This window comes from Poecilia reticulata, linkage group LG8 (genome assembly GCF_000633615.1).
Source record: "Poecilia reticulata strain Guanapo linkage group LG8, Guppy_female_1.0+MT, whole genome shotgun sequence".
Lineage (NCBI taxonomy): Eukaryota > Metazoa > Chordata > Actinopteri > Cyprinodontiformes > Poeciliidae > Poecilia > Poecilia reticulata.
Window position 1 is genome coordinate 15,158,928 of NC_024338.1, and position 12,438 is coordinate 15,171,365.

The window sequence follows — 12,438 nt, forward strand, 5'->3', positions numbered from 1 at the left end:
TTATGTTTCGGTGAACCTGTTTCAGTTTGATCTATTTGTTCACATATTGAAGAAGCCGTAGTTATAAATCAATCTACTCAACTAAAATGTAATTGTGTGGTCAAAAGAACTGAAAATAATATTGAACTTAATTCAATAATTATATGGGGTTAGGGTTGATCCATTAACCAGAATGGATGTCTGGTCCTAGGTGTAGCGCCTGTCATCACAGATCGACTCCAATTATTTTAATTGCAAAAATAATTGCATTTGAAGAGCAGAAGCGTCCCACCTGATCCGTTTCCACGGCTTTGCGGATTCGGTCGCAGGACCTGTCATGGACAATCTGCAGGAACTTATGGATCGACGACTTGAACCAGTTATGAAAGCCTGTCAGGGCCAACATTTTGGCGTCTCTGTTTGAGCAGAGCAGAAGTCTTTATGAATAAACGGGAGGCTAATCAAATGACGAGGCTGGCACATGAATAGTCAGAGCTGAACAAACTTGAGGGGAAGAAACTCTCGAAAGCCCTTGAGGATCTTCAAAGACATGAAGAGTTCGAAGATGGTTTCCCCCATAGTCTGAGTCAGTCTGGAGCTCTCCTGCTCCAGAGTGCCACAGACCCGCTCCATCGCTACATTTACATCATCTGCTACCTGCCGGGAGGGAGAATTGGAAAGAGGCAGAGTCAAATTTAGCAACAACAACATCGCAGCACGACTCACAAAGACTTCAGAAGACTTTTTCACCTTGTTTCAAAGATTTACCTGTTTTTCCAGCTGCCTGTATGATATGCTGAAGTAATCTACTTTCACAGCACTGTGAGAGCAAAGAACGAAATGACATGAGACCAACTACAAGGCAACAGCACAAAATGAGTCTTTGACAGGGTGCGCAGCTTTTGAAGACTTGGTTGTATTTTATAAAATACATAGCACACACTGTTGGCTTTAGTAAAAAAATAAATAAAAATCACCTGTAGAAGAGTTTGTTGTAGATGTTTTGGCCTCTCTGAACGTCTGCACAAACGGCATCAATCACCTGAACCATTTTTTTCAGCTGTTCCTCCAGAGACTGAATTATAAGAGAAGATTGACAAGCTTCAGCACACTTAGTAAAATAAGACTCCTTCTGTCTTTACGCATTCTAAACTTACCCCTTCCTCTGGTTTGTACTGGGCAATCAAGCTTTCATACCACTCAGACGTTCCTTTCTGTCGATGAATAGAAACATTGGGTTTCACCGGTGACGTAACCTTTAGTGACATATTTTGCCAAAGTGAAGTCTGCACTGGTTGCTGTCAGCATGTTCTGTAGCCTTCTGGTTATAAAACTATCAAAAATGTTCTTTTAAATTATCTGTGTGACATTATTTTATGTACTTTGGTATAAAGAAAACTGTGAAAGAGGGTTGAATGAAACTGTAAGCTCTGTGAAACCTGGGGAACTGTTAGTTCAGAGTTTTACAAAGCCTAGAATTTCCCACCATCCCTTAAAATAGCAAGATTACTCATAACGCTTAAAAGAGGTACTACACAATAAATCAGTTCTGGATGCATGTGTCCTGTATTTTTATGAGTCAGTGAAAATGTATTTGTAGCTTATATAAAATACCTAAACTGATCAAAGAAGAACAAGATTATTCTACACTGACCCGAGACTCTTCATAGGTTTATAAAATCTTATTAATGGGTGAATTTCTATGTTTTTTTGCATTAGGACTTAAATTAAAACTGCAAAATTGACTAACTTGGGGTGATAACTTCGATTTTCTGTTTTATTTTTCAAAAATATCACTAAATCTGTGATGGTTTGACATTGAATTTTTTTTTCTGTTATTCTCATACAAATAATAACCCTCTTTTCCTTGTGCTTGATTTGCTTTTTCCGAATATAATCTGTATTGTAAAGTGATACACCATTTTCCGGAGCAAAATTCATGTCACACACCCTATCACGTTTCCAGTCATTTCTATTTTGGCAGACCGAACTACTACAGCAGAAAGAATAAGTCCTGTGGTGTTTCACTGAGTTGTAGTACAGATGTTCTGTTTTGCTATAAATGCTCGCCCGTTGTTACCTTGACAGCAGTGGTGATGTCCAAATGAAGCTCATTTCGGAGAGGACAAACAGTCTTAAATGCCCTCATGTTTTGCATGTAGCCAATCCCCCTGGCATGCACAGACAGGAAAAACCAATTACATGACAAAATTGCTATTCAACTCATCACACAGTGACACATTGTTCTCAGAGTTTAGCAAGTATAATAGCTGCAATCTCACTAAATGAATTTCAGTCTAATTGTATGCAGGAGTCCGGGTTATTTATGCAGGAGGAGAAAGATATGTGTTGGGTGTGTAAGAGAGTTTGTATGACTGGCAGTTTGTTTTTATGTAGTAATGGGGTTCATTACCTGAGCAATCACTAACTTCTGTAAATATGTTGACAAAATTACAATTTCCACATGAACATTTTTGAATAATTTTTTTTTCCTTCAGATTTAAATCATTCCAAATATCTGAGTAAAAAACGTCTGTTTCTGGTTAGGGAATACTCAAAAACATTGGACTGCTTTGTATAGCATAAAGTTGTTGTTTCTAAAGTTTCTGATCATCAATACCTTGTCTTGTTGAGATAAATGTTGTCATGGCGATCTGCTCAAGCTCACATGTTTCTAAGATGCATCTACAAACATCTACTGCACTTTCAATCTTTAAAAAGACACGAGTGGCTTCAGATTTGCTTTGTATTGCAATGTGGGCATCAAGTGCGAGAACATTTTTACAAGTTGTATGAAAGCTTAGCATGACATAAATGAAAAATAATATAAAGATAGATGAGAATATGTCAGAATACTGGCACACAAAATTCTGCCTTCTTCAGCATTTGTGCGACAATTTGTTGTTAGAAACAAATGATTGTTACTTTGTTTCGTATGGAAATGAGAAATGATCGAGATAATATCGTTGTAATATGCGGTGATATTACTGCTGCCTGCACAGAGTGTGACTGACCGGCTTTAGTCTCTCTGTGTTCGTCGGAGTGAAAAAGGTTCTTGGTATGGGAGCGCAGGCAAGAGCCTGATGTGATGGTGGTGTGACTTTACCTCAGCATGAGCTCGTAGCGTGTAATGGCAGCAGCGCTTGTGCAGGGGAAAACCTGACGCATGTTCTTCATCAGGCACAGGCAGTGCTCTGTGTACAGTCTGAAGCTGTCTGATAGCTGCCTCTCCTGGACACAGGAAGGGCCCTCAGTTATAGCTTCCAGTACACTGGCTGTGGGACATTTTTGGCTGAACCAAAAACCTTGATGAATGCCAGTGAAGAGCTGAGCTAATGAGGTGACTGTTTCTAGGCGATGGAAGTTTTTTTTTTTTTTTTCCCGATTGGGAAGCCGATAATGTAGAACCTACCAGGTCTCCCCTCACGGTGGGAGGGTCCCACTCTGCATCGATGGTCCTCAGGAGGCGCAGCAGCAGGGAGTAGCACAGCCTCTGGTTCCGATGATGGTTGCTGTAGCACTGCCAGCGCCTGCGTAAAACAAAAGAAAATATGCACCGTGCAGGCAAATGCTTCAGGTCGCATACTCAATTTAATCAATGTAATTTTGTCATTAATACCTACACAATAGCCTGCTGCAGAGGTGAGAGATCAGTTTGCACAGCATGGTGAGTTAGCACAGTCCATGCTGGAGGAGAAACCTGTCCATTCCAGTTGTATGGCTCTCTCTGGGGTTTTAAAAGAGTGACAATATAATTTTATTCACATATTATGCAAATTAAGATGCTTTTTTTTGTCAAACAGATGATGTTTGTATGTGAGCTGTTACAAACATCTAAATACTAACAAAGGTTTAATACCAATGTAGAACAAAAAGCCTCCATCACTTCAGAATAATTAAAACACTTAAATAAGAAAAAAGAGAAGCTGTTAGCTCCATGAAAGGTTGCAGCAAAATCATAACCAGTGCAACAGCTTTGTCCAGCATATTAAAGTTTAAAGGGAACGCATTATGCATCCTTTTAAACATGCTATGATAGATATGATATGATGATGCCTGCAAACAGATGTGTAATTGTACAACCGTACATCTTTGCCCCTGGATCAGACCCAGAAGCATCAGAAGATGAGCCTCCTACAGTTTCTGAATGGTAAGCCAACAACCAAACACTTGTCTTTTCCAGCAGCCATTGTGCAGCGCACATACAGCAATAAATTGATCAGCTCCATTGTAACAAATACTGATGAATGAGCAGAACTGATTAGGCATGCTTTATCTCAATAAAGAGATCAGGTTGTTGTTTTTATGAAGACATGAGCATAAAAGACAAAGTCCATACTAATCCATAACCTTTAGATATTTTTCTTTAAACCTGATAGATATCTAACCAGAATCCTTTTATCAGCCAAGATTGTGCGCACAAATAAGGACTTTATCTTTGGTTTAAAAAGCTCACATGTAAGATGACTCAGATGTAAAGTACAGATGTAAAGTATTAGTATATACAGTTTACAGAAAATAAAATGAAGGAGAAAAAGAACATGCATACCTATAGTTTTTATGTAAAGGCAAAGGGAAAATGAAAGCTAAGTTGTGATAGTGCAATACTCTTCTTTTGTTTCACAGTAGAGTAGCTGACTGTGTTCATCAAAGACAACCTGGGGAAAGACATTGTGTCCATGGAGGCTGGTTTTGGAAAACACCAGACTGAATGTAAAGGTATAAACAGTTTTAATATTAATCTTGTAAAATGGTCTCAATCATTTCTGAGGGTCTTTGGTTTAGTTTTCTTTCAAGTTTTTCGGTTGACTTCATCATCGCTTTAACAGGAATGTTTTCTTTTTTTTTTTATTTGTGTAGGCACTTAACTCAGACCTATGAATGTATCAGACATAAAAGGCTCCCACACATGAGGCAAGAGCCATTAAAAAGATAATTTGCAAAAAAATAAAAAAAATAAAATAAAATCATTTGGGTCTTTTTCACACCGTCTTTCCCAATAATATCCATTTAGATGAGTGAGAAAGGCAACATAATTTTATACAAATTCTGTGTTGTCTCAGAAAGCCAGCAGAACCTGACACAAAGTAGACATCTAGCTTCATAATGATCATCTCTCAGTTAACATTTTATAGGGTTTTATGACACAAAGGTAAAATATGCAGTTTTGATGAGGAAAGATCAAAGTAAAAACAGGTGAAACAGCAGCCAAAAGCCATAGAAAACATTTAAAAGACCTTCAGAAACCTCAGCTAAGTTGGTCAAGACCAATTTAAAAGCGTATGACATAGTGTTTCTTCTTAGATTAAAAGAATTATGAAATCTACACCTTTGCTGAATACTATTAAACAGTTTCTGGTGAAGCACAGTGCATTACAGATTTGTCCTGTTATTCCTTTTTTGTTGTGCTTAAAAAATAATTAAACATATTTGAAACTGAGCAAACATAACACGAATATATACAAAAAGTAGTGTTTAATAAATTATTATTTCAGTTAGTATTAAAAATATTCTACCAATAAAAGTGGCATGACCAGTGAGACGCCACGCCACAGAATCTTAATCTAATTTAGGTCTGCACTTTGACTAGGCCATTCCAAAACCTTACCTTTTTTTCATGAAGCACCAAAACCTTTACATAGCCTCTACTGTGGTTTAGAGCTGATAAGATGATATTTTTTTTATTTTAAATGCTACGTTAGTTTCAAACATGAGATGGCAGCCTTCCAGAAGTTAAAATATGTCTCTCAGTACACAGAATATGTTCTAAAGGTCTTAAAGAAATTAAGGTTTTCTTAAAAGATGGTAAATCTCAGATGATTCATGAAAGGGGAACACAGATTGAATTGGACAGTTTTTTTTTCTCTCAAAATAAATCATATCACAATCAAAAAAGTATTCTGTATTCTCTCGGTTACATTTTGTCTGAAATATTCAGTGTAACAACAACAACAACAAAAAACATAAGAAATTCTGCAATGTCACAAATTTTCTCAGTATTGGGTGTATAACATATTTGAACAAATAATCTGCAGAAATCTTACCTTAACTTGAGCATGCTCGTACTCCACAATCTCACTCAGAAGTTTCTTGTGAATGGAGACGTTTGTGTCCCTCTTTGATAAAGTTGTGTCTCTCTGAAGGTAAAACATGTATTAGAACATGTACGAATAGACAGGCGCACATTTAATTGATGAYGTGCTGCAGAAACCTGGCTAGTGAAGACTTTCAGAATGAGGTGACATTCTCCCTGAACTTTAGATGCACTTGACCGCGGCTCCAGCTTAAACCAGGTGTCATATCCAGCAACAGGAATTTCCTGCAAGAAGTAGTCAGTTCACAGTTTGTTTCCCGTTTGGTTTTGCATGTTTCGATGTTGTAGCTCTGCATGCTGACTGGACGGACATCGCCGCTCACATTCAAAGGAATGTTGATGCATCCGAGGAAGTCGTCAACGTTCTCCTCAGACCCCGATGATGAGGAGCCGTTGGAACGCACCGACTTTGCTATTTGCTTAAAATACCTGAAAGGAAAAAAAAAAAAAGAAAAAATCATAATCTCCAGTTTTATTACTTGAAATTAAAATCTTGCCATTTTCACCGTGAGCAAGAGATTCTCTGGTCCCTTGGTTGTGATTGACATTCGGAGGTTTTCATTAGACATGTCTGCTATTTATCAGGCTCTGCTGTCTGTGTGCACAGCTTTATGGGCGGCTGGCTTTTCTGAGAGCGCCTTTCAAAGGATAAAAATCCAACAATTCAGTGGAATCAACAAGCAGGACGTAGTTAGTTCTTTTTTTTAATCAAATGGATACAAAGGCCTCTTCATTCAATAACTGCCACTTCATGCTTTTTTTCACATGAAAGTGACCATTTTATTGATGGGTTTAATTTGTCTTCTGTTTACTGCCACAACACTGACTGGGTGAATTCACTGCTCAGACAACTATACATCAGGTTGTGCACAGGATCAGAACCTGTTGCATCTTTGCACATCAAAACAACCAGTAAACAGAAATAGTCAAAAAGAAAAAGGTCTTCTAGATATTTACTCCCTACTGGTAGATTCAATGAACAAATTTTAATATGAGACCTGAGTAAAAAAACTCTATCCAGGGCTATCTGGCCGTATGTGATAAAGTAAAATCATGCGTTTGCTTTGATTAGTCACATTGTCAAATAAAAACAGTTAAACAGAATATTGTTTAAAATATTGTTTTAAAAGAAAGGCTTTTTTATGTTTAAATCTTTGGGATGTCAATTTTCTTTTTTTTTTTACAGTATTGTAAACTGATGCATTTTTCACCTGCCCATTCCTCGAAGCCCACTGACTTCATTGAGCTTTTTGCAGGCCTCTGCAACAGATACATCATCATCATGATCCCTGCAGAAAAAGAAATTACTCACAGGTTAGCATAAGGTCGAGTTTCTTCTACTTTACTGTTTCAGTTTCATGAGGAGAACTGAGAAGTTAATGACGCGTCGAATAGAATGAATTTGAGCGACTTGGAACAAGTTTCACATAGGAAATGTATACATTCTCCAAAACTGCCAAAAGAAAATTTAAATGGAAAAATGCTACAAATAAGAAATGCATGACCATTCCCTAAACAAATAAAAAACAATTACCAAAAAAAAAAAAAAAAAAAACATACGTATTTGTAAAGTGTTATCTAAGTGTCTCTCCTAGAGTAGCGATGAATAATTGAAATATTTAACTGCACAAATTCTAAAAGTCACTACAATGATTACAACTGTGTTGACATCCTTTCTTAACCAAACAAGTGTTTCAGGATTCCAGAATAAAGTAATTTATTGCACAACTTTCTCTTATGATAAGGCACCTGTCTTGTCCACATGCTTTTCGTGGATTTAAAGAAAGATTACAATCATGTTTCCCTGAGAGGACAATGTCCACGTATGTAACAGGTACAAGGAGTGCCAGGATAGCTTTTTGCAGGTTTACCCAGTCCCTGTAGGACCACAGAAAGCAACGTGTTCACATTCTTGGCGTAAAATGTGTGAAGTGGCTCGGTACGCTAAGCCTTAATCTGGTTCTTAGATGGAAAAAAGGGAATGTGCACTTCATGCGAAAGGAATGGAATAATCTTGTTTGCATTGATGAAGCTGCTTAAGTAAGCATGATTAATAGTGTAATCAGATTACGTAAGGCAGGATGGAAACTTGGAGTTAAAGTTGGTTTTAAAGCATAGAGTTGCTCAATGAAGCATTTATTATTAGTTCCTTTTACTTAAAGTGTAAAGATCACTATGATATCGTTGCCCCGGCTTACCTCTCTGAGCTTCTTCACCCCTACGTACCTTATTGGTCTCTCAGGTCAGCAGATCAGCTGCTCTTGGAGGTACGGAGATCCAGAAAGAAGCTCAGAGTGGACAGGGCTTTCTCTGTCATTGGCCCTAAGTAATGGAATGACTTGCCTTTGCAGGTTAGAGAAGCCCCTTCACTGTCCACTTTTAAAGCTCGTCTTAAAACCCATCTATTTTACTTGGCTTTTAACTCCAGCAGGATCTAGTTTTAAATTGTATGTTTGTTTGTAAACTGTAAGAGTTTTTATTTTTTTTTTAAATTATTATCGTTATGTTGTGTTTTAATGTACAGCCCTTTGTATCAGCTGTGGTTGTTTTAAAGCGCTTTATAAATAAAGTTGGATTGGATTGGATTGGATTGGATTGGATTGGATTGGATTGGATTGTTAAAAAAGTAAATAAAACTGTTGAATGCTCCAAGTTAGCACGCAGTTGAGACCCATGGTGTGTAAATCTACAGATACCATCAGAACTCCGCAAAACTTCAAACTAACCCTTGAAGCTAAGTTTCACAGAAACAACTCAACATCGCCCTCTTCGGGTCAGGCAGAAAACTGGCTACATAAGTGTGTTAGTCTTGTGTTTTTGCTTCCTCCATAAGGCATGTAGGGGCAGCTCTTCTCCGCTTTTACATCCCCAGTTCAGAAGATTTGCGTGAAAACTTCTTAAAAACAGTTCAACATGCCTAAAGGCAGTCTGTTACACTGTCTCAGACTCTTACACCTGTAGGACAGTGATAAAGTTCAGTTAAAAACAAGGTGATAATGTTATTTATTTTCTCGATTTTTAAATGAAGACACAACTTCATTTCAAACAAAGTAAATCAAATCTCCTTTGACATCCTTTATAAACTATACAGTCTTTTTCTGCAGTTCAATTTACAAAAAAACAGGAAAAACTGATATGCAAAGAATTACATTGTAGCAGCTTTGCTTGCGTTTTCAACTTACCATATGTCCAGATGCAAGAGGTCATTGTGAACATCGTCTATTTCACTAAAAACAGATGAAAAAAAACAGAAAAAAACACATTGGCTTTTGATCCTCTTCGTGAGTAAGGTTGACATTAAACACCTCGGTTCTGCTCTCACAGCAGTGAATATGTGGTGAGCTGGTCACACAGCTAACGACTTGCGGCGTTAGCGTGAAACAAATGAAACCGTAATTTCGGCATGTGACACAGTCATGTACAGCACGTTTCAGAAAGCTTAACGGTTTTTCTTGTACTCACAACACAAAGTGTTCATCCCACGCTGGGTTTAGAGTCTCTGGCTTGACTTCGGTCACCTGAATGCATCTGGCAGGTAAGACTTCTTTGGTGCTAGAGCGTTTCTCCAGCTTTTCCCTCCTCTTTCTGAAGCTGAACTTTCTCTCCTTCTTCTCTTCAGTTTCTCGGGGGCTCTGACCCACCAGGATTCCCAGCATGCAGTAGGGGTCACTGTACCCTGTCATAGAGAAGGGAATAAACAATGCTTTTTTACATCCATCAGCACTGAGATAAATCGGCAACTGAAAATAATTCTTACAGCCCTGCAGTGAATCATTGTTAATGGTCAAAATGACTCAAAAGCCTTTTAAGAAATGCTTGTGAGTGAGTGGGGGGGTTAATCCAAAGAAGTCAAATAAAAAAGCTTTTCGGTCGCATTTTACTACAGGACAAAGCATATTTCATGAAACACATCGTTTCCCATTAGAAAATACTTAGCTCATGCTTGAATGTTTTTACCATTTGCATCCTTGGCCATCAGGTTCTTTGCTTTCATAACAGAGACTCTCAAGGAAAAACTGGCTCGCTGTAAGAAAGGAACATTTGTTACTAGAGAAACCCGCACCAACAGGCAACTTTCATGTTGAGAATGAAAGGTGGTGATGAGAATATCAATATGTGCTGCAAAGGAAACGTGTATTTAGTCAAATTCTTGCATGACGGAACAGATTCAAAACGGAGATGAGGCTTCGGTTTAGCAAGGAGTGGTATTTGGAAAAGCTCGACTTAATAACAAGCTTTGTTCAACTTATACAATTTAACCTCATCCGGGTTTTAATTTCTACCCAGATTAACAAGAGTGTCAGTGCTTTACTGCTGCAGACGTAAAAAAATATGTATGCATGTAATAAGACATCTCACTATTAAAATGCGATGATATTTCATCTCAAACTGCAATATGTCTTGCGAAGTGCTGCCTAGTTGCTTTTTTTATGCGAGATCATCTGGCTAAAAACCTCTACAGGCGTGCTTTGCCTAAGAGACCTGATGCGTTTTTCGCTCCATAACTTATTTAGCTGGAACCTTGTAATTTACCCCCCCTTCTCTTTCTTTCTTTTGTTTGCTTGCACTGTGGGGTCCAAAAAGAGTAATTCATGCAAAACACATCCACAGACACAAAGCAGCAACTGCTCCTATTGGAGGGAGTGTTGTCTTGTTTTGCAGCCGAGTGAAGAAGAGAGTCTCTTTTCTCAGAAATGAAAAGCCATAATCTTCAGCGTAAGCATGTAACCAGTGATTCTGCCACAGCGATATTTAAACAGTAAGAGCAAAATTATTCATACCCTCGGTAGATTTAAATTGGAAATGATTTTCAATCCACCAAGAAGTGTTTCTGATAGTAACTGAGGTAGGAGTTATATAAAACTATTTACAGAAAAAAACATGTTTTAATTAGAACATAAAAAAATGGAAAATTACTTATATATTTCTTAATAACCAATGAAAAAAATATTTTTAGACATTTAAGTAACTAAGCCATCCTGTAAATTCTGACCAGCCTTTTGCATGTTTCCACTAGTATTTTGATTTATTTATTTTTGATGATGAGCTAAAAGTCTTGAAAACAGCTAGGTGTTAACCACACATGTGCTTCTTAACTTAAAATCTATTGCTACAAAAATTCTTACTAATTCATTTCCCGAGCCTAATAATCAATCAAAAGCTCCTGGTAAAAGGAAAAAGTACTACCTACCTTAGCATTTTCCAATTTTTTTAATCATTTAATTTTATAGTGGTCAAATCAGTGGAATTATAGGATGCGTTTAATGACCCCAGGGAACAACTTTTGCAGTTCCTGGAAAGGATAATTTGGTTATATGTCGCATGTCACATGTGACAGTATGTCATTAAAGCCCAACATTCTAGAAAATCTTTGTTTGAGACTGTCTTTATGAATTACAACAGGAAGTAGTTGAGTTGTTGCCCTGCTTTGTTGGCTGCTTAGGTTGATGAAAAACATTGGACTGGCTAACAGCTGAGGAAACATTTTAAATATTCTTAAGAAAAGCATCAGTGTCATTTTTTATTTAATTTTTTAAGTTTACCCAAAAGTATTGCTAAAATCATGTATCTCAGTGTCAGGCATCATCGTTGTGTCATTAAAGTGTTGGCACAACTGTGCATCTGTTGTCAGTTTCAAATGGCGACAGAGTAAAATGCCTCACCTTTGATTCTTGAACTTTCTGAAGAATGATCTCATGTTCCTCATCACCCATGTCAAACACCTTGAAAAAGACGGCGATATAATTGTCATTATGTCGTTACATGTAACAGTAATGTTTGCTAATTCTGCTTATGCAAAAAAAAAAAAGAAATTACTGAACATTATTGTGGTTTTAAACTCATTCTTGTTTCTTTAGTACCTGAACTGTCGGGAAACCCTTTGAAATAAGACTCCCATTTCAGACAACCAAAAGGCTACAAATCCTTAGTGCGGAATAATCACAGCTGAATATCAGTGCAAAGTGTAACTGGGCTTTGATGTTTAATCAGTTTTGAGCCAAGAGCATCTGCTTGAATTCTTACAGCCTCCTCACAACAAATAACACTCTCTGGGAGGCCACCATCAGTGTTACTGAGAAATTTAATGAAGCTCCAGGACTAGAGTCTGTTCTCTGGTTGTGCTTGTGGTTATTACATGACACTCAGACAGACAGAAAGGCAGACACACATACAGATACCTTCAGCAGGTGAGCAAACAGCTCGTCGTCACTTTTCACATGTTCTGGAGCAGGCACACCAACCCTGTTGACCACCGTGTACACAGCTTCCTCATAAAGCAGATCCAGCTACATGAAAACACACTCCACTCAATAACTTCCTTTCAGGGATAAATGCACGAGTTCTTTTCCCTACGTGACTTCTGC

General features: G+C 37.7%; 1 protein-coding gene across 1 annotated transcript in view; it reads right to left on the reverse strand.

Annotated features, from left to right (window-relative positions):
* Window positions 1–12,438, reverse strand: part of baiap3 (BAI1 associated protein 3) — a 41,542-nt gene that overhangs the window by 11,518 nt on the left and 17,586 nt on the right. The window contains exons 5-22 of the mRNA XM_008415934.2: window positions 12,253–12,360; window positions 11,737–11,796; window positions 10,031–10,097; window positions 9,536–9,749; window positions 9,256–9,300; window positions 7,285–7,362; window positions 6,397–6,502; window positions 6,191–6,298; window positions 6,024–6,116; window positions 3,603–3,706; window positions 3,392–3,509; window positions 3,086–3,210; window positions 2,060–2,150; window positions 1,137–1,193; window positions 957–1,054; window positions 748–799; window positions 485–636; window positions 272–395 (exon numbers count right to left, since the gene is read on the reverse strand). Coding sequence (XP_008414156.1) covers window positions 272–395; window positions 485–636; window positions 748–799; window positions 957–1,054; window positions 1,137–1,193; window positions 2,060–2,150; window positions 3,086–3,210; window positions 3,392–3,509; window positions 3,603–3,706; window positions 6,024–6,116; window positions 6,191–6,298; window positions 6,397–6,502; window positions 7,285–7,362; window positions 9,256–9,300; window positions 9,536–9,749; window positions 10,031–10,097; window positions 11,737–11,796; window positions 12,253–12,360 — 1,800 coding nt within the window. The remainder of the gene's footprint in view (window positions 1–271; window positions 396–484; window positions 637–747; window positions 800–956; window positions 1,055–1,136; window positions 1,194–2,059; window positions 2,151–3,085; window positions 3,211–3,391; window positions 3,510–3,602; window positions 3,707–6,023; window positions 6,117–6,190; window positions 6,299–6,396; window positions 6,503–7,284; window positions 7,363–9,255; window positions 9,301–9,535; window positions 9,750–10,030; window positions 10,098–11,736; window positions 11,797–12,252; window positions 12,361–12,438) is intronic.